This window comes from Equus quagga, chromosome 5 (assembly GCF_021613505.1).
Source record: "Equus quagga isolate Etosha38 chromosome 5, UCLA_HA_Equagga_1.0, whole genome shotgun sequence".
NCBI classification, from domain to species: Eukaryota; Metazoa; Chordata; class Mammalia; order Perissodactyla; family Equidae; genus Equus; species Equus quagga.
In genome coordinates this window covers 46,535,704-46,562,711 of record NC_060271.1, presented here as the reverse complement: position 1 = coordinate 46,562,711, position 27,008 = coordinate 46,535,704, and the positions used below count along the sequence as shown (strand labels likewise).

At 48.5% G+C, this 27,008-nt stretch overlaps 1 protein-coding gene across 1 annotated transcript; it reads right to left on the bottom strand.

Moving 5' to 3' along the window:
• Nucleotides 1-504: 504 nt before the first annotated feature.
• On the bottom strand, nucleotides 505-26,143 carry WRAP73 (WD repeat containing, antisense to TP73). The gene is made up of 12 exons (XM_046662705.1): nucleotides 26,001-26,143; nucleotides 22,906-23,058; nucleotides 22,025-22,141; nucleotides 8,832-8,904; nucleotides 6,834-6,937; nucleotides 5,941-6,027; nucleotides 5,461-5,595; nucleotides 5,301-5,378; nucleotides 3,579-3,684; nucleotides 1,950-2,075; nucleotides 1,199-1,390; nucleotides 505-863 (listed from the first exon to the last, which is right to left on the bottom strand). The coding sequence occupies exons 1-12, from the start codon at nucleotides 26,067-26,069 to the stop codon at nucleotides 709-711; spliced, it is 1,395 nt and encodes a 464-aa protein (XP_046518661.1). The 5' UTR covers nucleotides 26,070-26,143; the 3' UTR covers nucleotides 505-708.
• Between the last annotated feature and the right edge of the window lie 865 nt (nucleotides 26,144-27,008).

Here is a 27,008-nt window from a genome sequence, read left to right as displayed (position 1 = left end):
AAAGTAGGTGCAATCACCAAGAAAGTTCCCTCTTAAATGAGTGTATTTTAAAGCTTTAACTGTTTCTGTAATAGCTTTGTAAACCTGTCAACTTGCTGTGCACGTACAGTCATGAGGATTCTAAGTGACTTACCCTGTACAGCTCTCTTTACAAAACACACCAGACAAGGTTTAGAGACGGCTGGAATCGTTCTGGGCAGCCAGCCAGGGTGGAGACACTACAACCAACTCAGCAGGTCGGGGACCCGACCCCGACCCTGCTGCCCCCTCTGTGGCACCACCTTCATGGCGCCTGGGCTCCCCGCCACACCCCAGAGCAGGCCCACGTGAAGCCCAAGCTGCGCTCCGGAAACCCTCAGTGACTGGCCGCTCTGGAGCGAGCGTGGGGGGTCGGAGGGCACCGGCTGCTTGGGCCAGTCATGTTCCCCAAGACAGCGAATAAACTTAAACTAACCTAGAAGGGCTTCCGGTGACCCAAACCTTTCAAGAAAACAAGACTAGCTATTTTATGAATTACTGAATATTTATTTTAAGTAACAAAAATTACAGTTTTGTACCATACCTATTTACAAAAAAGCCTTGCTGTAAAAAAATAAAAGTAAATCATTTCACGTGGACCACCACGGCTGGAGAACTTGCCCCAGAGAAGCTCCATTCCTCCCCTGCTGACACGGCCGAGGGGTCCTGCGTCCATCTCACACAGGCCGCTTACGCACAGGTCCGACCTGTGGCCGCCCAGCTGTCTGACGGCTGCACGGACCCCGCCTCAGTCTCCAGGAAACACAGGCAGAAGTGGTCCTTGCTGAGGAGGGCCAGGGAGTCCCCATTTAAATGCCAGCACAGAGAAAGCACCTGAAAGTCACCTGGAGAAAGACAGGCGGCCAGAGGGTCAAGAGTGGGAGATGTGAGGGTCCCCTGGCCAGCGAAGCCCCAAATCCCATGGGCGTGTGGGTGGGCCCAGAGTGACCTAGCTAGAGCCCCAAAGCCACCTCAGCTCGGGTGGGCCTCTGCCCAGCCTATAAAGCGTAGAGCAGCAGGCCCTGTGTCAGCTGTGCACATTGGGGCCTGGCCTTGAGGTTCACCCAGAGGCTGAGGTGACTTTCACTCTATGTTCCAGACAGTGCTTCGAACGAGCCATGGTGTGTGTCTGCTGAAAGACGCTCGTTTGCTAGGGTTCCACCGAGGGGGCAGTGCTCACCTTCCCCGGGCACCTGCACCGACACGCAGCCTGCCGGCGACCACAGGTACACCTTGCTGCCTCCCGTGCAGATGGCCAGCCGCGGCTGCTGCGGGTCCCACTGGAAGGAGCGCACTGGGGACAGCTGCTCCAGCACCACGAAGAGCCTCAGCTTTTGTATGTCCCAGATCCAGATGGCGTTCGGGACATTGTCTGAGGATGGAGGACGCAGACAGGCCCAGGGCTCGTCACTCCTCGCTGCCTGTTTCAGCCCCCACCCCCTTGGGGTCTACCGCTGAAGACAGACTGAGGAGGCAGACCACGGGGCATGTGGCGCAGCACTGGCCTCTGCACCAGGCTCTGTGGTGGACCTTGGTGCTCCAGTGTCTGCCAGGGGTGGACCGTCCCTACCTTAGATTTTTGGCCACACACACGTTTTGGGGTTTTTTTTATACCCTTTAAAAATGTAAAAATCCTTCTTATATAAACCAGGCCCACAGCTGCAGCTGGGCCTGGAGCCCTGTTTACTGCACACAGAGGAAGAAGAGCAGAGAGGCGGGGCACAGAGGTGGAACGGGGACCCGCTGCTGCTCTGACAAAGATGCAGCCCGACTGCTCTGCGGAGCCACCGTGACAGAACGTCCGCCGGCAGCAGGAGGACGGGAGGCCATGCGGAGGGCCGTCACCTGATCCTCCTCTCAGCCCGTCTGCATGCCTGGGCACCCAAGGAAACTGAGTGGACACAACACAGCATGGGCCCTCGGCCACTGACCGTTCCTCGTCGCCAGGAAGTAGCTGTCGGGACTGAAGGCCAGTGCTCCTATGCCAATTTTAGGGTTCGCTCTGTCAGCAACAGGTTTCAAAGTCTGTAAGGCAACTGGCACCGAGGCGATCTCGTCTAGAATATCAAAAGGGAGGAGACTCCGTCACAGTCTCAGCACAGGGCCCGCATGTCTAAGACCCATCATGGTCTGGGATCCGGCCCCACGGCCGGGAAGAGAGCCGCTACCCTCGTCTGCTCAGTTCAGATGGCAGGAAAAGACGACTTGACACTAAAAGCATTGGGGCAAAATTTTATCGAAAAAAGGGCTTAATGGGAACCTGGCTGTAGTGGTCAGAGGCCCACTGTAGGCCCCCTCACCGCCACGCCCTGCCCGTGGGGCACGCCCGGCAGCCTCAGGAGCACAGTGGCGCCGGGCCAGCAGGGAAGGGGTAGGGACGCTCCAGAACCACCTGCCCCAGCTACGGTCTCAGCAGCGCAAACACCCTGGCATTTCTCGTCTTCTCTCCACTTCTGGCATCTATTTACAATCTGCTTCAATCTCACCTTCAATATTCTGTTTTTAGACTTTTCAGATGTAGAAAAAGCCTCATAGAGCACAGAGGATTTCCAGGGCAGTGAGGATGCTCCGTGTGGTGTTAGTGATACAAAAGTGTCAACACAGGGTCATTGGCTGTAACAAATGTCCCATCTGTGGGGATGATGACAGTTGGGGTGGGTGTGAGTGTGTCAGGGCAGGGGGCATGTGGGAACTCTCTGTACCTTCCACTCAATTTTGTTGTAAACCTAAAACTGCTCTAAAAAAAATAAAGTCTTGGGGCCAGCCCCGTGGCACGGTGGTTAAGTTCTGCACGCTCTGCTTCAGTGGCCTGGGTTCACAGGTTCACATCCTGGGCAAGGACCTACACCACTTGTCAGCCATGCTGTGGCACCGTCCCACATATAAAGTAGAGGAAGCTGGGTGCAGATGTTAGCTCAGGGCGAATCTTCCTCAGCAAAAAAAATATAAAAAATATAAAGTCTTAAAAGAGAATAAAAACATTATAAAACCCAAAGCAGCAGGTTGTAAAATGACAATGATAAAGCTCACATAAGTAGACGCACTTCCTGTGTCCAGGGCACTCCCTGTCCCTGTGTGTTTACTGAGCCCTGTGACAGGCAGGCAACCTTCTAAGACCTCGTGGCTGTTCCTACATTTCTTCTCTCTTAAAGCTCATTTGATGCCCTAATTATGCCCCTTTTACAGGCGAGGAAACTGAAGCATGAGTAAGCTGCCACACGGCCAGGATCCAGAACCAGCTCCGAGCTCCCTTTACCACTGCCTGCCTCCTGACCCCTTCTGGCTCATCCACGGAAATTTTATCATTCATTAAAAAATCTGGCCCTCAGAGCACCAGCTGTCAGCTGGATTTCCAGAGCTTGCGTTCAATCCACAAAAACAGTGCCCGGGGGGTCCCTAACTGATGGGGTAAGAAAGACTCTGACTATGAGCATCACCAGGAAGGAGAAACGAATTGAAAAAAAAAAAAAGACCATGTGAAATCTACCTGGACAAAGAGGACTCTATTTCATAAAAAAAAGAAAAGGAAAACCAGCAAATGCCCGCCCTCGGTTGCTCACATTTGCTCTCCGTGCTGGCGAGGGGGCTGGCCGCTGCTCTGGGCGGAGGGAAGGCAAGGCTGCCCAGTGCCAGGCGTGGGCTCTTCTCGGCTTCCTTATACACCACCTGGAAGACACGACAGGCCCCGCCACCACTCAGGACCGGCCGCGAGCGCTCGGTGACAGCAAGGCCTAGCCTGAACACAAGGAGCTGCCGTTGCTGGTAGGGGACGAGGAACCGTGGCCCCCACGTACGGCTCCTCATGGGCATTCTCAGTGTGGCCCCACCCCCAGGCCTGCTCCCTAAGAAAGGAGGACGACGTCTGGTAGCTGTACGTTTACACACCGCCCACCCTCCCATCACGCGGCCGGTCCCTAGGCCAGTGAGCACGTCAGTGGTGACAAGTGACAGAGACAGGCCCAGGGAATGAGGGGGCATCTGTGACCTGAAGCCTGACAGGCAAAAGGTGAGCTGCCCAGGCTGGGTCAAAGGCTGGCAGGCCACACCAAGGCATTGAGAAAGGGCCATCATCTGCCCTACATCTTTAGAACACTCTCGGGCTGTGGGTGGAAGGGGCTGGAGCAAACCCTTCAAGGCCAGTGGGGTCAGCCCCCGCTACTCCTGCGATTCTATCCCTTGCTCGCCTGTGCCTCCACTGGCCCTCCAGTCACCATAAGTGGACCCTATCTGACTCACAGACCCCAGATGCCCACTGGGCCCCTCCCCTCCTCTGCCCTTACTCAAACATCACAGCTCCCAGGCCACCTGCCCTCAGACCCTTCTCGCAGCCCCACTGCATGTGCTTGCTCTCCTCACCCAACCTGCCATGTCCTTGACTCAGGTCTCATCTGTGGGCAAACTCACCAACGCTGGGGTATCTGTCTGCATCCCTACTGTCCCCCCGAGGCTGGGGTTTCTGTCCATGTCCCTGCTGTCCCCCTGAGGCTGGGGTTTCTGTGTCCCTGCTGTCCCCCCGAAGCTGGAGTTTGTGTCCCTGCTGTCCCCCCGAGGCCGGGGTTTCTGTGTCCCTGCTGTCCCCCCGAGGCCGGAGTTTCTGTGTGCCTGCTGTCCCTCTGAGGCCGGGGTTTCTGCGTCCCTGCTGTCCCCCCGAGGCCAGGGTTTCTGTGTCCATGCTGTCTCCCCGAGGCTGGGGTTTCCGTCCATGTCCCTGTTGTCCCCCGGAGGCTGGGGTTTCTGTCTGCATCCCTGCTGTCCCCCAGCACTGGGACCAGCTCCTGCTGAGTGAAGGGATGCACACACCCAGCTCAGGGCCTTTGCACTTCCTGTTCCCACTGCCTGAAATACTCTTCGCCAGATCCTGCATCACTGCCTCCCGGCATCTGCCCCAGTGACCCCTCCAAGGGCAGCTGTCCCTGCCCGTCCCAGGGAGACACCCAGCCCCACCCCCACTCCCCAGGGTCAGGGGTCTGTCTGCTCTTTCCCACCATGGCCCAGAGCACAGTGCCCAGCCTGGCCACAGATACTCAGTGCCTCCAGGCAGGAGACCCTAGTTACTGTGCAGAGGCAGGAGCAGATCGGAGAATGAGCCCTCTGGGGAGGGGTGTGAAGGGGCAGGGCAAGGACACGGCATCTGATCCTTCAGGAAAGCAAAGGCCACGGGCAGAGTCCGACACAGGAAGTGTCACAGTGACAGGCTCATGGTGCTAGAGGCGCCTGGGTCACAGCAAGCAGCTTTCTACCTCCTTCCCCAAACATCCAACAGAAACACAGTCCAGACTTACTATTTTGGGATTAGTAATGGTTGCAGGATGCTCGAAGTCTGTGATCATTTTCCAAGTCACATGATTAAGGATGCGCACCTGAGGAGAGACCGTGCAGGTGAGAGCCGCCCTGGCCAGCGCTGGGCTGTGGGGTCTCTCTGCGTGCACTGCTGTTGCTCACCTTCCCATCATAGCTCCCGACTGCCAGGAACTGACTGCTGGGGCTCCAGGCCACGGACTTGATGCCCAGGGACCACTCGTAAGCACAGTACGCTGACAAGAGCCGGCCGTCCAAGGAGTACAGCAGAACCTTATACTGTAGGTGAGACATTCCAATTGGTGTGACAGGTCAGTTAACCTGGGGTGGGTAAGTGGCACAGCCCCGCCAGAGCGAGTGGGCCTCGGAGAGACAACGCAGAGTCGAGGAGGCACAGCGCCCTCCCCCGGTCGGGGACGGGGACGGGAGCTGGATGGGAGACGTGACTGAAGAGTGACAACGTTGTGGGAGAGGGGGAACCAGGGTGTGACGCTAATGACTTGCAGATGAAAGCTCTTCAAGTCAACACCTGAGAGCGAGCGTTCCATCCCGAAGCACAGAGCCTCAGACACACACAGGCAACGGGCTTCGGAGAGAAAGGGGCGGCTGGCTCCTTCCTCATACCTCCAGGCAGGTGTCCCACACCGCCAGCACACAGCCGTTCGGGGCCCATTCAATGCCGGCCAGGTCCTGGGTGTCTGTATCAAAGTGCTGCAAAGGGAGGTGGAGAACAGATCAAACCAAGATACTGTCTTTAACAAACATACATTTATCTTATAATTGATGTTCCTAAACGTTTAGCATCTAACTTCCCCATATAGAAATGGACAAAAACGTCCACAACTCTATCCTTCTCTGCCGTTAAAATGCTGCTGAGTGCTGAGGAGGCTCAGGGCCCGCCCGCCCCCCGGTGGAGCCGGTGCCCGGCAGTCCTGGGCCTGGGCCCGCGCCTGGGGTCTGGTTGAAACGCAGCTCACGCTGAGGCCCTGCCCGACACACCACTCTCCTCTTTCCTTTTCTTGCCTAAGTCTCACCCCTTTAAGACCCAGCTCAGATAAGACCCTTCCAGGACGCTCTCCTGCCCTGGGTTGACGAGGCTTCTTCTGCGCTCTGACAGCATTCGGAGATTTCTCTGCCTCAGCCCTGTGTCTCAGTGTTGCCCCGCCTTCAGACGTGAACCCGGCCAGGGCAGGGCGCGGTGCCCAGGCCCTCGGCACCTTGAAGTCTTGCCCAGCGCAGGCACTGGGTCAGCGCTACATACAAGTTCTCTCCTCCCAACATACGAGACAAACGCAAATACCAGGAAACTGAGAAGAAAAGGAAAGTGGCTCGCATCTGAGGGCACAGTAACTTTGAATTGACTTGAAGTTACACGCAACCCCCTTGCCCTCTGGAAATACGAAATCACGTTGCTCTACGCTATACTGAAGACCCCTTGGACTCCTAGAGCACACTGCTCCTGCAGTCCCTCCCCACTGAACAGGGCGCCTTCACTGCCAGGTTAGAGGATGTCTCACCCGCAGGAGCTGCCAGTCGCTGCACACAAAGACGCTCACGTAGTCTTTACAGTCCCGTCTCTCAGCCAGCGCCATGTAGCGGCCATCCCTGGTAAAGGTTATTCCTGCCGGGAAGAGGACAGGCCCAGACGTCGAGAAGCAGCCAAATGGGAGGAAGCACACTGCTCATTTTGCAGGAAAAACAAGAACAAGAAAGCAGCGGTCCAAAGAAGGGGACACACAGGGACCAGCCCGGTGGTGTAGTAGTTAAGTTTGTGTGCTCTGCTTCGGCAGCCCAGGATTCACCGGTTCAGATCCTGGGTGTGGACCCACTCACTGCTCATCAAGCCAGGCTGTGGCGGCCTCCCACATGGCACAACCGTAAGGATTTACAACTAGGATATATCATGTACTGGGGCTTTGGGGAGAGAAACAAGAAAACAAAAGAAGGGGACACGGGACCCAGGACACAAGAGCACGTGTTTCCCTAGACAAGGGGCGCACGTGCTCCCACGGGAGGACACACAGCGAGTGCGACCCGCACCGTGGGCTGGCTGGGCTCCCACACCCACACGTCCACGATTTGCCAGGGATGTGTGAAAGATACAGTAACCTGATCCCTGATGAGTCACAAAAGAGAAGTGAAAAACGCAGCACCTCAAGGAGCAGAGCGTCAGGCTCCTCGAAGGGCAGCGGCAGGGGAGACAGCTCCTCACTGCCCTTCTTACTTTTACTTTTGAATTTAATTACTTGGAAGAAGTAAATCTAACGTAAGACTCGGAAATACCCTTTCACTTCTTTCTTTTACTTTTGAATTTAATTACTTGGAAGAAGTAAATTTAACATAAGGTTTGGAAATACCCTTTGGTTGAAATGTATATTTTCCAGTTTCATATTAGCTTAAAATGCCCTCGGCCACATTTTATACTTCCTGAGTCAAAAGAACACCTGCATGATGTAACTGTTGTTTCCACTCAAGAAATGTGTCTGTCGGGGGCGGCCCAGTGGCGCAGCGCTTAAGTGCGCACATTCTGCTTCTCGGAGGCCTGGGGTGCACTGGTTCGGATCCCGGGTGCAGACATAGCACCACTCGGTAAAAGCCCTGCTGTGGTAGGCGTCCCATGTATAAAGCAGAGGAAGATGAGCATGGATGTTAGGTCAGGGCGTCCCATGTATAAAGCAGAGGAAGATGAGCATGGATGTTAGGTCAGGGCAGTCTTCCTCGGCAAAAAGAGGAAGATTGGTGGTAGTTAGCTCAGGGCTGATCTTCCTCAAAAAAAAAAAATGAAAGAAATGTGTCTGTCATCTGGAGGGACACTAACATTCAAACTATAAAAATAAATGTACAATTGTACTTCATTCAAACGCAAGTTTGCTGATGGCAACAAAATAATGGGAAAAACATTCAAATCAAGTCATGCTTTGTTCGTTTGTTAAATGAAAGGTCCATCACTGCAACCTCATGATTCAAGAGTGGACGTCGGCTAGCTCTCGGGGGTCCAATTAAATTGGGCAGTGGCGCTGCGTCCCCTCTCCCAGACGGCTCAGAGGATACTTGTCACTTCTCCCCCCTCTGGGACGTCCAGGTGGGACAGGTGACTGTTTCCCCTCCACAGAGATGGCAGAGTGAGTTAACAGAAGCCTTCGGGATTTCGAGTTCAGAATTCAGTGCAGGAGGTGGGGTCCCGGGACAGACGTCACCTGCAGGGATCTGAATCCAGCTCCTCACCGGGTGCAGGAGCTCCAGGAAAGCCCCGCCTCCTCCACGTCCTTTAGACCCTCTCTAGTACCCGTGATTGTGTCAAGGGGAGTCACACGTGGAAACACCGACAGACGAAGGATGAGGGGGCTGCGACGGGCTTTAAGATCATCGGGGGAGGGTAGAGCAAAGAGTGGCTGTCAGCTGACACACTGTTGAGGCTACTTCTGCCTGTGTTTGAAATTTCCCAGGATAAAAGATCAAGAAAACCCCAAAACAACTATAAAGAAATGGCTTTCGAGTAGCTTTGATTGACTCACCCTGCTGACAAGCTTTAGGATATTTGATGTAAGAGACGGATTTTGTGCACAAGGACCAGACAGTTATCCGCAGCTGTCAGGGAAAAAAGGGAGAAGAGAAGGGAAACGGCACACATTAGCATTTTCAGAGAGAGCTGCTGCAGGAGGAGCCGTCCAGCTGCAGGGCGTCTCCGCGGCGGCCACACCCACAGCTACTGGGGCTCAACTCCGCGCTCTCGGGGTCTTGTTTGCATTCTGTAACACTACTTGAGTGACACAAAGTTAAATATAAGGGCATTTTAGTGCACGAACAGTTTTCATATTACAGTAAACCTAGCAAGTTATGCAGTGAGAGAAACATCCTCCTGCAGGAAAGCCACGCAGGCTGCCTGCAGGGCTCCCGCGCAGCCGAGTCCGCTCCGAGTCGCGGTGGTCCCTCCCCTGCGGGCGCGTCCGGAAACGCAGGCGCAGGACGGCAGCCTCGCTGTGCCGCTGCCCCTGCAGCCCAGGTGGGCGCGCCGCCCTCCTCCCTCCCCGTGCCTCACGCAGGGGGCTGAGGGCTGACCGGCGCGCACACGAGGCCGGAAAAGACGGCGTCCTGACGAGGGACCAGGGCGAGCCCGCCCGGCGGACGCGGACACGGACACGGACTGTGCTCAAGCGCAAGCACCCGGGCCCGGGCCTCCCGCCGCCCCCGCGCCCCGAGGCCCGCCGCGCACCCGCCGCCATCTGCACGCGATCCGGAGGTGCACGACCGGCCCCGACCCCCTGCGGGGCCCCTGAGCGAATAACCAGCCCCGACCGCAATTTCCCAAAATTTGCTTCTGAGAGCCGTCTGCACGCCCCTCCCGCCGGCTGCGGCGGCGCTTCCCGCTCCAAGGGTCCGCCAGGTGCACGGACACCGCGCGCCCCCGGCGCCCGCAGAGACCGCCCCTCCGGCCCGGGAGCGGAGCCGGACCCCGCGCCGGGCGGGCTTCCCGGGCCGCGGGGTGGGGGGAGCGGAGCGCGGGTCCGCACGTGTACCCCGGGGGGATTCCTGCAAACGGGGCCATCTGTGTTCAGTTTGGGAGGATAAGCAGTGAGTTAACTGCATTTCCCCCACATCGCCTTTCTCGGAAGAGGAAAGAACCTCGGCAGTCCCACTCCTCTCCGACCGCCGGCGCGCACCGCACCGAGGCCGCCGCTCCGGGCCGCGCTCCCGGGCGCAGAGGGCGCAGCGCGGCTGCCGCTGCACCGGCTCGATTCCCACGTCTGTCCTTCCGCGGGGACGGCGGCCCAGGGCGCCCGAGGCCCCGCCCAGGAGCGCGGCCACTCTGGGGACGGCGCCTGCTTCCCTGGGACCCCGGCGTCTCGGGTGACGGAGGAGAAGCGCGCAACTCCCACCCCGCCGCTCCGGGCCTTAAACCCTACCTGTGACCCTGCGACCACCGGGTCTGGCGGCCTCCTGCTGACCTTCCAGGTGTCCCTGTCGGTCACACCTGCCCTCAGGGCGGCCCTGCTGATCGGATGAGGAGCCGACAGCAGGCAGAATGCCTCGTACATTCCCCAAAACACATTGGGGTTTTCAAGAAACAGCGTCCGCGCCTTGTGCAGACAGGACCAGCGCTGGGAGGATTCTGACGGCAGAAAAACGCACAGACAGCCCTTCAAGCCTCATCTTTACCCTCCATCCCCCGTAAAAAACAAAAATTAAAAAAAAAAAAGGTCTAAAAAACCAAAAAACCAACAACTGTTTATAGCTTTAAAAATCCAATAGGAACAAAAGAGTTAGTTAATAGACACCCCCGCCAACTCTGCTAAGGGCCGCAGCACAGCCGGGGAAGCAGCTCCGGGCCGCCGGCCTCCAGCTCACCGCACAACACGAACCCAGGGGGGCCGAGGGCTCCCGGGGCTGACCGCACCCCACCTCCATCCGCACTCCCACACGCCCCCCACCCCACATCCTTGGTCAAAGGCAGGCACAACCCTGCACAGCCAAGGCGTTCTGCTCACAGGGATGAACCCACAGGCCTGCCGCGTAGGATTTCAGTCCTGTCCAACTCTCTTCACAAGGGTCGGTCTTTCAGGAGGACTTCACTGTATCTTTCCTGGTCATATTGCATTTCCAAGCATTTCCACATTTAGGTGTACACCGAAATGCTCATTGCAAGAGAACATTCACTTCTGAAATGAGTTAATTTTCTCATCTCCTTTTCCATAATACTTTCAAGTTTTCTTGACATAAGAAATAAGCACATTTTTATTACTATATCATTTGCTGCTGGCAAACTGGAAAACCCTAGTACCAAAGCAAAAATACTCAAAATAACCTTTTCCAACTGAGAAATTGTTTGGAAAATTAACATAAACACAGCAAATTGATGGCAGCTCATCTGAGTTCTTCGTGAGTAAGAGAAATGCTGTGTTTCCCTATTTTGTTACAAGTGGGATATGCTGAGAGAGCAAATACCTCCGTGTTCAGATGTGTAACCCTGAGGGACATTCCAGAGCCAAACACGGCTCTTCTCTTGCACCAGTGCAACTAGTCAAGAGCTGATAAAACAAAACTTACAATTTAGGAATAAATTTTATAAAATATGTGCAAGACCTATACAACAAAAACATTGCTTAGAAAAATTCAAAAAGACTTAAATAAACAGAAAAATATCCCATGTTCATGGATCCACAGACTCAGTCTTGTTAAGATGGCAGTCGTCCCCAAATTGGTCTATAGAGTCAATGCAATCTCAATTTAAAAATCTTAGCAGGATATTTTTTTTAAAGAAATTGACAAATTTATTCTAAAATTGATATGGAAATGAAATGGACCCAAAAATGGCCAAAATGACTTTGAAAAAGGACAAAATTGGAAAACTCACACTGATTTTGGTTTGCAGACTTCCTAGAGTAATGAGGAGAGTGTAGCACTGATACAAAGACAGATCAAGGGAACAGGACGACGTCCAGAAATAGACCCACACACGCACAGGGCAAAGTGGAAAAAGGACAGAAATGCAAAATAGGTCACACCTCTGAACTGAGGAGTTAAAGCCAGAAATTCTGGAAGAAACAGAAGAGACTCTGTGTGCTCTTGGGTGGGTGGGGAATTCTTTAAATACAAAACGCACAAATCATGGAAGAAAAAAATGGATCATTAGACTCCATCAAAATGAAAACCTTCTGCTCTTTAAGACAAACTGTTAACAAAATGAAAAGCAAGCCGTAGACCAGGAGAAAATATCTGCCAAACCTGCACCTGACAGAAGACTTGTAACCAGAATATCCCTCTAAACACCTGACAGCTCAATCATGCAACAAACAACCTAATAAAGAAATGGACAGAAGATATCATTACAAGAGAAATAATAGGCCAAAAATGGAGTCATTTGCCCCACGACAGCAAACCAAGCCTTGATTGCAGTTTCAACCTCCCCCAGGAATGTGACCTTTCTAACAGTCAATCTGAAACTTCCTGATCAGCACCAGTGAGGTCATCTGCATGATGAAACTCTGTGGTCCTTTCCCCCTAAAAGACATCTGGCCTGAAACAATCCTTTCTTTTCTTCTGCTAATGAATAACTTCCTTGCCCCTTCTGCCTATAAAAACCTTCTATTTTGTACAACTCCTGGAGAGCCCTTCTATTTGCTGGATGGGATGGTGCCCAATTCATGAATCATTTAATAAAGCCAATGACACGTTCGAATTTACTCAGTCGCATTTTGTTTTTTAACAATATAAAGTCAAAAGTTATATGATGGCAAGCGCACGAAAGATGCTTGACATCATTAGTCATAAGGAAAATGTAAATTAAAACCACAATGTAACACCATTACATAGTGGATTGACTAACAGAAGAAAGGCTGTCATCACAAGTGTTCTCGAGAAGGTGGAGCAACTGGAGCTCTCACGCGCTGCGGGGAATGCAGAATGGCAGAGCCACTTTAGGAGCCAGTGGGCAGTTTCTTAAAATGTTAACCCCCCTCCAGCAATCCTACCCCAGGTATTTACCCAAGAGAAATGAAAGCACATGTCCACAGATAGACTCACATGTAAATATTCTTAACAGCTCTGTTCATAATACCCCACACTGGAAACAGCTCTGTTCATAATACCCCACACTGGAAACAGCTTGTTCATAATACCCCCACACTGGAAACAGCTTGTGTGCAGATTAAAAAACGTGGTCTATCCATGCAAGGGAGATACTCAGCTATAGGGAACCAGCTGCCGATTCTCATGACAACACAGATGAATCTCAAAAACAGCATGATGCCAAGGACAGAAGCCAAATGCAGAACTCTGCATGCCATGTGGTTCCATTTATATGGAATTCTTAAAGGTAACACTATAGCGACAGGAAGCTGGTCAGTGTTGTCTGGGGCCAGAGGTGAGGAGAGGAACTGACTACAGCGTACGAGGTGCCCACTCCGGTGACGTAAATGGTCTCAGTCTTTACCGTGGTGGTGGTTATATTCATCACAAACCACAGAACTGCACCCTGAAAGGGGGTGAATCTTATAAGATGTTTTAATTGGATTTATTGAGATATAGGAAAAAGGTTTTAAATTTGGGTGTATTTTTTTAAGCCAACCACAGGTGATTTACAACATATATATTAAAAGTTACAGATATGAAGAGGTTGAAAGTAAAGGGAGAGGAAAAGATATGCCATAAAAAGCCTAATCAAGGAAGGATGGGATTGCTATGCTAACATCCAATGAAACAGATTTCCCAATAAAAAGAACAAGACATGGAGAAGAACAGTTTATAATAAAAGGGCCAATTCAGCACAAAAATCTAACAGTTCTAAATTGGTACACAGCTAATAACACAGCCCCAAAAATACATCAAAGAGAGTGACATCAGCATCATGGTGGAGTGAGTTGTTCCCTTTGTCTCCCTTCTAAGTTAGAACTAAATGGACATGCATTAACCAGCAGAGGGTCCCCTACACAGCACAATAGGGTGCCTCAGAGATCCACGCAGCCATGCATCTGAAGGAGGGTGGACTGGGCCCCTGGGAAGCAGTGGAACTCGATGAGCGCACCCCGACCCCTCCCCGGCAGCAGCGATGCAGGCCGCGGGTCCTCACGCAGCGGCTGGAGCAACTGTAAGAGGAGGCAGGGGCAGCCTGCACACAAACACTTCTGGAGTGGTGGCCCGGCCTGCAGGAGGGATCTGCTGTGGCACAGTGGCCCCGCCCATAGGAGTGCTCCCTGCTGAGTGGTGGCAGCTCAGCCCCACCAAAGGAGCCCTGCCCACCAAGCACAACAGCTCAGCCAAACCGCCTGCCAAGGAAGAGCTGGCCTCTGCGTGAAAGAAGGCGCCCCTCCCCTCCCACCTAGCGCAGGAGCTGAGCCAGTCCCTTGCTGAGCGCAGCAGTCCCACTTGCAGGACAGCGACTGGCCGGCAGAGCACAGAGGCCACACCTGCGTGTGCACGCGTGACCCACCAAGCAGCTGCGGCCAGCGTGCAAACGCAGAGCAGCCGACCTGCACAACTTCCAGCAGACAGGGCAGGATCAGAAACACAGCTCCTGCCCCCACCCCAGCAGTAGCAGGTGGAACCGAAACCTGATCCTACTACAAACATGCTGGCAAAGGGTCAGTTCATCGAACACCATGAAGAATGACAGTAACAATTCAGAGCAGGAGGAAAATGACAAGTCTCCAGAAACCAATCCTGAACTCACAGAAATTTACAATCTAAACGACAGAGAATTCAAAACACTTGTCACAAAGAAACTCAATGAGTTACAAGAAAACTCAGAAAGACAGTTCAATGAGCTCAGGAATAAAACTTATGAGCGGAAGGACTATTTCACCAAAGAGATTGAAGCTCTAAAAAAATAAAAACAGAAATTCTGGATAAGAAGAACACAATTAATGAGATAAAAAATAATCTAGAATCCAAAAAAAAAATAGAGCTGATTCTATGGAGGACAGAATTAGTGATTTAGAGGATAGAAATCTAGAAATGCTTCAGGTAGAGAAGAAGGGAGAATTAAGGTTTTAAAAAAATGAAGAAATTCTTTGAGAACTATCCAACTCAATTAGGAAAAGCAACATAAGGATTATAGGTATTCCAGAAGGGGAGGAGAGGGGAAAAAGGAGCAGAGAGCTTGTCCGAAGAAATTACAGCTGAGAACTTCCCAAACCTGGGGAAAGAATTGGACTTACAAGTATGCGAAGCCAATAGAACTCCTAATTACATCAATCCAAAAAGACCTTCTCCAAGGCATATAATATTAAAACTGCCAAAAATCAAGGACAAAGGAAGAATATTAAGGGTAGCAAGGCAGATGAAAATAACCTACAAAAGAACCCCTATCAGGCTTTCAGAGGACTTCTCAGCAGAAATCCTACATGCTAGGAGAGAACGGAATGATGTATTCGAAATAGTGAAAGACAAAAACTTTCAGCCAAGAATACTCTGTCCAGCGAAGCTACGCTTCCGATATGATGGAGTAATAAAAGGTTTCCAAGCTGAGGGAGTTCATCACCACTGGGCCACAACATTACAAGAAACATTGAAAGGAGCCCTCCCATCTGAAACTAAAAAGCAAAGGTTTACAAAACCTTGAGCAAGGAGATAAATAGACAGGATCAGAAGATTTCAGCTCTACATCAGAATAGGTTAGTAAACACTTAATTATAACATAAAAGACAGAGGCAAGGAAAGTATCAAAAGTAACTATAAACACTTGAATTTAGTCACAAACTCACAACACAGAAAAGAACAATTTGTAACAACAATAACTCAGAAGGGGAAGAGGAAAAGGATAGAACCTGCTTAGGCTAATGGAGAAAAGAGGCTATGAGAAAATGGACTATTTCATCTATGAGATCTTTTATATAAACCTCATGGTAACCACTAAAGAAAAAATCATAAATAAAGAGAAAACTGAGAAAACCATCACAGAAAACCACCAAACTGAAATGGCAGTCAGAAACACAAGGGAAAAGAAATAGTGGAAATGTAGAACCACCATGAAACAAGAGATAAAAGGGCAGTATTAAGCCCTCATGTATCAATAAGCACTCTAAATGTCAATGGATTGAATTCTTCAATCAAAAGACACAGAGTGGCTGAATGGATTAAAAAACAAGACCCAACAATATACTGCCCCCAGGAAACACATCTCAGATCTAAAGACAAACAGAGGCTCAGAGTGAAGGGATGGAAGGTGATACTCCAAGCAAATGGCAAGCAAAAGAAAGCAGGTGTTGCCATACTTATATCAGACAGAGGAGATTTCAAGATAAAAATGTCAATGAGAGACAAAGAGGGTCAGTATATAATGATAAAAGGGACAAACACTTATGAATATGTATGCACCTAACAGTGGAGCACCAAAGTATATAAAATCACTACTAACAAATCTAAAGGAAGAAAGTGACAGCAACAAATAATAGTAGGGGACCTCAACACGCCACCTACATCAATGGATAGGTCATCCAGACAGAGAGTCAACAAGGAAACAGTAGCCCTAAATGAAACACTATACCAGACGGACTTAATAGACATATATGGAACAATCCATCCAAAACCAGCAGAATACACATTTTCTCAAGTGCACATGGAACATTCTCAAAGACAGACCACATGCTGGGAAACAAAGCAAGCCTCAATACATTTAAGAAGACTGAAATCATATGAGGCATCTTTTCCACCCACAATGCTAAGAAACTAGAAATCAACTACAAGAAAAAGGCTGGGAAAGTCACAAACATGTGGTGACTAAACAACATGCTACTGAACAACAACTGGATCAATGAAGAAATCAAAGGAGAAATAAAAAACCACTTGGAGACAAATGAAAATGAAAACACAACACACCAACTCTTAGGGGATGCAGCAAAAGCAGTACTAAGAGGGAAATTTATAGCAACACAGGCCTACCCCAACAAATAAGAAAAATCTCAACTAAGTAACCTTAAACTACACCTAACAGAATTAGAAAAAGAAGGAAAAGAAAATCCCAAAGTCAGCAGAAGGAGGGAAATAATAAAAATCAGAGCAGAAATAAATGAAATAGAGACTAAAAAACCCAGAAACAATCAATGAAACTAAGAGCTGCTTCTTTAAGAAGATAAACAAAATTGATAAACCCTTAGCCAGACTCACTAAGAAAAAAAGAGAGAAGCTCAAATAAATAAAATTAAAAATGAAAGAGGAGAAACTACAACAAATACAAAGGATTATAAGAAAATACTATAAAAACTATATGCCAACAAATTGGACAACCTAGAAGAAATGAATATTCTTAGAGTCACACAACCTCCCAAAATTGACTCAAGAAGAAATAGAGAATGTGAATAGACCAGTCACAAGTAAAGAGATTGAAACAGTAATCAAAACCTCCCAAAAAAACAAAAGTCCAGGACCAGATGGCTTCTCAGGAGAATCCTACCAAACATTCAAAGAAGATTTAATACCTATCCTTCTCAAACTATTCCAAAAAGTTCAAGAAGACAGATTGAAGAAGACAGAACACTTCCTAACTCATTCTATGAGGCCAACATCACCCTGACACCAAAACCAGACAAGGACAACACAAAGAAGGAAAATTACAGGCCAGTATTGCTGATGAACATAGATGCAAAAATCCTTAACAAAATACAGACAAATCTGATACAACAATACATTAAAAGGATCATACACCACGATCAAGTGGGGTTTATACCAGGGACACAGGGATGGTTCAACATCTGCATATCAATCAATGTGATACACTACATCAACAAAATGAGGAATAAAAATCACATGATCATCTCAATAGATGCTGAGAAAGCATTTGATGAGATCCAACATCCATTTACAATAAAAACTCTCATAAAATAGGTATAGAAAGAAAGTATCTCAACATAATAAAACCCACATATGACAAACCCACAGCCAACATCACACTCAGTGGGGAAAAACTGAAAGCCATCCCTCTGAGAACAGGAACAAGACAAGGGTGCCCACTCTCACCATTCCTGTTCAACACAGTACTGGAGGTTTTGGCCAGAGCAATTAGGCAAGAAAAAGAAATACAAGGAATCCAAATTGGAAAGAAAAAAGTAAAACTCTATTTGCGGACAATATGACTCTATATATAGAAAACTCTAAAGAATCCAGCAGAAAGCTACTAGAAATAATCAACAACTACAGCAAAGTTTCAGGGTACAAAATCAACTTTCAAAAATGAGTTGCATTTCTATACGCTAATAAGAAACTAGCAGACAGAGAAGTCAAGAACATAATACCACTTACAATCACAAGAAAAAGAATAAAATATCTAGGAATAAATTTAACCAAGGAGGTGAAAGACCTATACACTGAAAACTATAAAACATTATTGAAAGAAATCAAAGAATACATAAAGAAACAGAAAGATATTCCATGCTCTGATTAGAGGAATAAACATAGTTAAAATGTCCACATTACCTAAAGCAATCTACAGATTCAATGCAATCCCAATTAGAATCCCAATGACATTCTTCACGGAAATAGAACAAAGAATCCTAAAATTTACAGGGAACAACAAAAGACTCTGAATAGCCAAAGCAATCCTGAGAAACAAGAACAAAGCTGGAGATATCACAATCCCTGACTTCAAAATATACTACAAAGCTATAGTAATCAAATCAGCACAGTAATAGCACAAAAACAGACACACAGATCACTGGAACAGAATCAAAAGTCCAGAAATAAAAACACACATCTATGGACAGCTAATCTTCGACAAAGGAGCCAACAACATACAATGGAGAAAGGAAAGTCTCTTCAATAAATGGCGCTGGGAAAACTGGACAGCCACATGCAAAAGAATGATGTAGACCTCTGTCTTACACTGTACACAAAAATTAACTCAAAATGGATCAAAGACTTGAAGGTAAGACATGAAACCATAAAACTCCTACAAGAAAATATAGGCAGTATGCTCTTTGACATCGATCTTAGCAGCATCTTTTCGAATACCATGTCTTCTCAGGTAAGGGAAACAAAAGAAAAAATAGACAAATGGGACTACGTTAAAGTAAAAAGCTTCCGCAAGGCAAAGGAAATCCCGAATAAAACAAAAAGACAACCCACCAACTAGGAGAAAATATTTGCAAATCATATATCTGACAAGGGGTTAATTTCCAAAATATATAAAGAACTCATACAACTCAACAACAAAAAGACAAAAAATCTGATCAAAAAATATGATATACAGATGGCCAACAGACACATGAAAAGATGTTCAACATCACTAATTATTAGGGAAATGCAAATCAAAACTACAATGAGATATCACCTCACACCCATCAGAATGGCTACAATTAACAAGACAAGAAATAACAGGTGTTGGAGAGGATGTGGAGAGAAGGGAGCTCTCATACTCTGCTGGTGGGAGTGCAAACTGGTGCAGCCACTATGGAAACCAGCATGGAGACTTCTCAAAAAATTAAACATAGAAATACCATATGACCCAGCTATCCTACTACTGGGTGTTGATCCAAAGAACATTAAATAAACAATACAAAGATTTCTATGCACCCCTATGTTCACTGAAGCATTATTCACAATAGTCAAGATGTGGAAACAACTCAAGTGCCCATCAATTGATGAATGGATAAAGATGTGATATATATATACAACGGACTACTACTCAGCCATAAAAAAGACAAAATCATTCCATTTGCAACAACATGGATGGACCTTGAGGATATTATGTTAAGTGAAATAAGCCAGACAGAGAAAGACAAACACTGTATGATTTCACTCATATGTGGAAGATAAACAAACACGTGGATAAAGAGAACAGATTAGTGGTTACCAGAGGGGAAGGGTGTTGAGGGGTGGGTGAAAGGGGTAAAGGGGCACATACGTATGGTGACATAAAAACTAGACTATTGCTGGTGAGCATAATGCAGTCTATACAGAAACTGATAATATAATAATGTACACCTGAAATTACACAATGTTATAAACCAATATGACCTCAATAAAATTTTTTAAAAAATTAAAAAACTGGCAGACCACCAGGGCAATGAAGAGGGACCAGCCCTGTTAGATCCTAACATAGAAGAAAACCCCGCTAATGTAAGCAGAGTGGTATCAGTGGACCTGCAATGGAACAGAACGAAAAACCAGAAATGATACTGTCAGTATAAAGAAGTTTAGCTCTTGATACAGGTGGTAAAGATGGATTTTACCAACAAATGTTGTTGAGAATAGATAAAAATTGACTCCTACTTCACACCACACACCATTATAAACTCCACATGAACCTACTAAAAAATTTCAACTGTGTGTGCGTGTGTGTGTGTGTAAAACAAGACAGGAAAGCACTCAAGCTACTAATAATTAGGGAAATGAAAATTAAGACCAAATGCAACACACTGTTTCTACTGGAGTGGCAATCACTTTAAAATCCTGACACATACGCCCTCTCCTATAACCAGGCAATCCCCCCAGGTCACATCCCGGGAGGTCATCTCGAGGTGGGTGGTAGGAGACACGCAAAATACATTCTTGGTAACGTGGGTCATAACAACACAAATGCCCAGCAGCAGTAGAATGGCTAAGTAAATCGAGGCCTGATTTTTCTTACAAGGAATGAAGGACCAGCCATACCTTCAACATGCAAGAATCTCAAAAATAATGTCGGAGAGAGAAAGAAACCCCAGAGAACACATACAGCACAGTTCATCTAAGTAAACCTTCAACAAACCCACACCAAATGGTACAGCGTCTACACACACACACTAGACCCTCAAGAAAAGGAAGGAGGGCCCGGCCCTGTGGCCAAGTGGTTGCGCTCGCACACCACTGCAGCGGCCCAGGGTTTCGCTGGTTCGGATCCTGGGCGCAGACATGGCACCGCTCATCAAGTCACGCTGAGGCGGCGTCCCACATGCCACAAGTGGAAGGACCCACAACTAAAAATATCCGACTATGTACTGGGGGGCTTTGGGGAAAAAAAGGAAAAATTTTTTTAGAAGTCTTTAAAAAAAAAAGGCAATGCCTTTAACAAAAAAAAAAAAAAAAAAAGGAAGGAGATGATGAACACAGGCAGGATAAGGGGCCCTCTGGCTGCGGCCTGACGGGGAGCATGCTATTACTCACCGAACCGTGTCCAAAGGGCACACGGTTTCTCTTCCACGTTGACATACGGGGGACAGGAACTCCATGCCATGTGTCCATCCAGAGGGTGGAATTTGGTCCGAAGAATTATACACACCAAGACTGTTAGTAGAGGCTATATGAAAAGCTCAAATTACCTCTGAACCCTGATTGTAAGCACCTTTCAAACGCCGACACGTACAGTGCTAAGAAACCAGGCAGCCCTTTGCTGCCGGCCTCGCTCCCCAACAGCCTCTTAGCAGACGTCAGATTAAAGATGTTTGAATATGGCAGCAGCAAACATGTGAAGCCACACAGCTGTCTGAAGCAGTTAATTTAGCCATCCTCTCACAGGTGGACACAGAATTTATCCCTGGCGATGACAACTTGGAAAAGCCGAGTGAGATCCTGGCGGAGAACAAACAGTGGCCCCAGTCATGCGCACACGCTGTCACCTATGCAGAGTCTGCGGCCCCCTGAGCCTGGGGTGAGGCTACGGCAAGGCATCCGGCAGCCCAGACCGCGGAACACGCTCAGCGGATTTAGGCCCAAACGCTGGGTTATAATACCCCCTCAAAAAAGCACATTATTAAAGCAATTCACGCATTTTTCTATATTTAAAAAAAACACTGCTGACACCAAAGATCTTATACCAAAACACCTTATATACGCCAAACTCCCTAATTTGATATATTTATGAGATATACTCATACTATGCAAGCTATCTCAGATTTCAAACGTTCATCTTCGCACTCAGAGCCCCAGTGCAGTGCCGGTGGGCCGGGCCAGCCCAGCGTTCAAAGGACCAATGAATGAAGTGGCTATCGACATCCACAGATCAGATGTCTTACAGGAAAGATTTAAATTAGCTCATATTGAAGTTCATTTTCCATTGTTGAATTAAAGGAACTCTTTAATTCCTTAAAAATGTAATTTAAGATTCTTTTTAGAAACCTGCTTTATTTTTCTTTAAAACTGGGCAAAAAAGTTATATAACACCACTGATGCGCTCATAATGCTTGATGACTTAAAATACACCTCCTTCTCCATAAATCGCCCGATTTCATGCTCTCAAGCCATTTCAGGAGGAGGAGTGTAAGGAGGCATCCTCGTTTGATTAATGGGGCTTCACACTTACGTGGAATTCAGTCGTGTTGAGAATGTGGCGCCCATCTGGGCTCCAACAAGAAGCCACCAGCCCAGCTGAACCCTCGTCTATTCTGCAGTGCCATTCTGGCTGTTCCAGCGACCACACCTAGACTCAGGAGAGAAATGCAGATCACAAACTAGTCATGCACTAATTAAGCTTAAAAACAACTGGATGTCAGGGCTGGCCAGGTAGTGCAGTGGTTAAGTTCACACACTCCGCTTCAGTGGCCTGGGGTTCACAGGTTTGGATCCCAGGTGCTGACCTAGCACCACTCATTAAGCCACGCTGTGGCAGGTGTCCCACATACAAAATAGAGGAAGATGGGCACGGATGTTAGCTCAGGGCCAGTCTTCCTCACACACACACAAAAACAACCCCAAAAAACACAACTGGATGAAAACTGCAGAGGCAAAGCACAGGGTATCTTTCAAAACCTTTCACTGTTACGAAGCGCTGGTTCTAGTTTGCACCAACATATAAGCCATACCTCCTGGTGATTTCACTTTGTTGTAGTTTTAAACAGTTTACTCACTTTGCCATCCCTCAGCCCTGACTGAGCTCAGCTTAGGTCTGCAAGCAAACACCACTTCTTAGCGCTTCCCCACACGCGTGCTTCCAAGCAGCTAGACGGCCATCTGTAACACTTCGGGGATGAGTTATAGCTGCTTACAGATTAAGAATATTTAAGTGTTTTCTGGTTTTAAAAGTACTTAAACTACTAGAGAACTACTATAATTTTAGAAGAAAACTAGCTTTGAGCTGCACTGCACGGCCTTGTTTTCCAAACTAGAAGGGCACAGGAAAAGACCATTCCGTCCAGGCTGGGACCTTGGGCAGGCTCCTTGGCTCTGCCCCTGCGGGCACCGTACCTGCACTAGCCCTCGTTTATACATGGCACACAGGATGAAGAGCGAGTCGGCCGACCACTCGATGTGCTGGATCTGGTCCAGGCAGGTGTACAGCTGAAGGATCTGAAGGGTGTTCACGTCCCGGACCACTAACCGATACTGGACACAGGAAGCCTACAAATGGAAAAGACAGCCCTGATGCTCTGCTCTCTCCAGGAAGGTGGCTTTCAGGAAGTCAATGCCCCCCATTCAGGAACTGTTTCCTTCTCTCCTTTCAACATGCTTTCTATCTAGATGGTCTCATGTTTATCATCAATTATATAGCCCATTCCAAAAATGGGTTAATTAAAAGATAAAGTTGAAATATACAAACTGGGTATTAAAACTGCTATATTCCAGTATTAAGTGTTATTTTAAAGCTCTGCTTGAGTCATTTTCCACTCTAATCATGTTAAAAACGAAACTTAAGTAGGAAATAGCACTGGGAGAAAGTTCTTATGTGAACTAACCAAACTCTCGTCTAGTTTTATCACTTGCAGACAATTTATGAGGAGTAAGAATTGAGGCCTCACATGCTGACAAGAATGACTACAGAAGCCAGAGTTCCCTTTGTACAAGGCCGAACTCTGAGCCAAACCAACAGAAAGTCAATATATGTGTTTTAACTTGTGCAAATGTAAGGACGCTTCATAATTGCTCATTTACCTACCATGAGATAATAGAAAATATATATTGGCCTCTGCTCCTGGGTGCTGACACAGGTCTCCTGGAACCCGTGCAATTTCCTGGGTGACAGGAGCATCTCTTGGTCTAATGAGGTGACTCTGGGTAGGCTCCTGGATGGGGCTGGTCACCAGAAAGACCAAGCCATAACTAGAAGCTTGGAATTTTCAGGCCCACTCCCCATTCTCTTGAGAAGGGCTGAAAATGAAGTTAATAACTGATCACACCTATGTGAGGAAGGCTCCTAAAACCCCAACAGTACGGGGTTCAGAGAGCTTCCAGGCTGGCAACACATCCACACCGGGAGAGTGATGCACCCCAGTTCCACAGGGACAGAAACGCCTGCCCTTGGGACCCTCCCAGTCCTGGCCTTATGCATCTCTTCATCTGGCTCTTCACCAGCATCCTTAATCACACCCTTTAATAAAGTGGTAAATGTAAGCGTTTCCCTGAGTTCTGTGAGCTGCTCTAACAAATTAACTGAGCGCGAGGAGGGGGGTGTGGGAACCCCTGATTTTTAGCCAAGTTGGAGGTGGCCTGGGGATCCCATATTGAGCACCTGAAGTGAGGGGGGTAGCCTTGTGGGACTGAGCCCTTAACCTGCGGGATCTGACACAATCTCCAAGCGGACGGTGTCAGAATTGAGTTAATTTGTAGGACACCCAGCTAGTGTCATGGATAATTACTTGGTGTGGGGGAAAACTCCCCCACATTTGGTGTCAGAAGTGTTGTGAGCATGGTAGCAGTGTGAGCAAAGGAGACTCAAGGGAGGGAAAAACAGGTGGATCTTCTTACATACCTACATTAACATACTGACTATGAAAGTGTTTGAGAGATGCTGTTTTCTTAAAAACACGGTTCATGTCCATATTTGTCAATAATATCCATATCTAAGCAAATAATTTCTATGTTTGAATGTACTTAGCTACTGATTGTTAATTATATTAGTTTTAAAATCAAAAACTGATTTTTATATGTTAATTGCTTCTTTTTGGTACTTTTCAAGGTCAAACTAGATTATTAGTTTGTGTTTTATGGATTTCCATTAAATCAAAGCCACATAAGTTTTCCATAGAAAAGGCGGAGAGGGAGGGCGACTGCAGATTAGAACAAACATGTGTCACGAGGCTGATTTTTTCACACCACAGCTTTGAAAACTGCTCAGTTACAACGAATTCCTTATGAAGTGGAACATTTGTATCAACACCTGGAAAAACCACTTCAAATCTGTTGCGAGATATTAAAAATGGCAACACGGACCTACTTTCTTCAGTATTTAGGATAGAGCTTCGAAGAACACGATTCCAGCAACATTATTACCAAGTGTTCACAATATCGACCAGTGTAAAAAGCAAAAAAGTACCAAAATTAAGCAAGGAAATATAACCTTTCTCTTTATAATTTGCTGGAATTTTCACAAATGACTTTTAAAAAACTAATTTGGGGGGGGCACTTTGAAAAATACACCAAGGTTTTTCGGGATGCCATTTAAACTAAAGATATTTTGCATTTTGCAGCTGAATACATTTTATGTGATTTAGAATCACACTTTCATAAAAATAAGCAGACACATAACTTGAGTTATATTTTCAAAGACCAAGAACAAAAAGAATATTAATAAAGGCTGAAACTGAAAAAGAACCATGAAGCATCAGTCAGTTAATAGACAGCAAAAGAAACTAAGTACACTTTTTATAATGCATCATTTTTTTTTCCTGAATGGCTTTCCAATGCCAATCATCTCCCACCCACCGCATCCCCTCCCCCAGATTCTGAGGATAAACACTGGTTATATTGGCATATTTCAAAACTTCAGTTTTGTGTGCAGGCTAGCTCAGCGATTTAAGCAGCATTCTGCCACCCATGGAAGGAACAGCCCAAATCCCCGGAGTGCGGACAACTCTCTTTATCTAGAGATAGAACGCTACTTATTTAAACCATTTATATGGCACCTGCTAGACACCAGGGAAAACGGCTGAAAAAGACGACAGAGACTAGCTACACCATTGCACCAGTTTACAGCCAATAGAATCATGTATTTGCCTTTTTGTGACAAAACAACAACGAGCTGATATCTCCTGTGTCCTCAAGTGTGTGAAGACGGCAATGCTTTTGCTTGCCTTTGACAGATGTAAACCCAGGTGCAGGGAGGCTGGTACCTGTCCGGGTCACCTGTCTGCGGCCCGTGCCTGAGTCCCCTGCCCGGGTCCTCTGCCTGCAGCATCTGCCCAGGTCACCCGTCTGCGGCACCTGCCCGGGGAACCGGCCCAGGTCCCGTGCCCAGGTCTCCTGACCGAGCTGCCTGCACCCCGGGCCCCGCGGCCGCCCGCTGCTCCCCGACCCGGGGTCCCCGCGGAGGACCCGCCCTCGGCCCAGGCTCCGCGGGCGCTCACCAGGTACTTGCCGTCCGGGGAGAACTTGCAGAGCAGGCCGGAGAGCTTGAACACCTCGGAGAAGTTCATGGCGGCCGCCGGACCTCGCGCCCGGGACCCCAAGCCCGCAGCCCCGCGCCCCTGCACCGTGCGCCGAGCCGGGACCGCCGCAACCGCCGCCTCCGCGGCCGGAAGTGATGGAAGGCGGGAAGCGCACCGGAGCCTATCAGGGCTCCGGACGACCGCGCGGCATTGTGGGGCTTGTAGTTCGCGCTAAAGGAACCGCCCCGGTTCTTCCGACGCGGGATTCCGCGATGCTGGAGGGTGGGAGGCCTCCGGGTCCGGTCCAGATGGGTTGCTAAGGAAAGGCAGGAGGGGCGCTGAAATTGAATTTCAGATAAACAACGAATCCTTTCTAGGATAAATGTGTTCCCAAATACTGCATGGGGCATATTTATGCTAGAGAACTACATGCTTATCTGAAATTTAAATGTAACTGGGCGTCCTGTGTACTTATGTTTATATATGTATTTATACTTATATGTAAATATATTCATACATAAATATGTAATAGTTTATATACATATGTTATATTTTATACATGGTGTATAAATAAATACTCGTTTGCGTTTGTTTTTTGGCTAAACCGGGCAGCCTGCCTGCAGCGAGACCCTCCCTCACTCTCGGAGCTGCTGGCATCTGGGGGAGAACGAATCCGACCCTCACTCCGCGGGGAGAGCGCCTGGGTCGCGCGCACCCGTCGGTTCCTCGCCGCGTTCGTCTGCGCTCAGACCCGCGCGGAGTCGAGGGACCTCGCTGGGGCCCGGACCCGGCGCGCAGCCGCAGCCTGCCCTCGGCTCGGATGGGAGAGAGCACCTGCGTCCGCGCTGGCTTTGCCCATTGTGCTGTCTTCCCAGCGCGTGCCGGTCCTCTCGCCCACTCAGGACCCGTAGTCCTCTTCCTCAGCCAGCCGCCTTCCCCACGCCCCCGCTGGGCCCCCCAGCGCCTCTGCAGCCCACGAGATCGCGC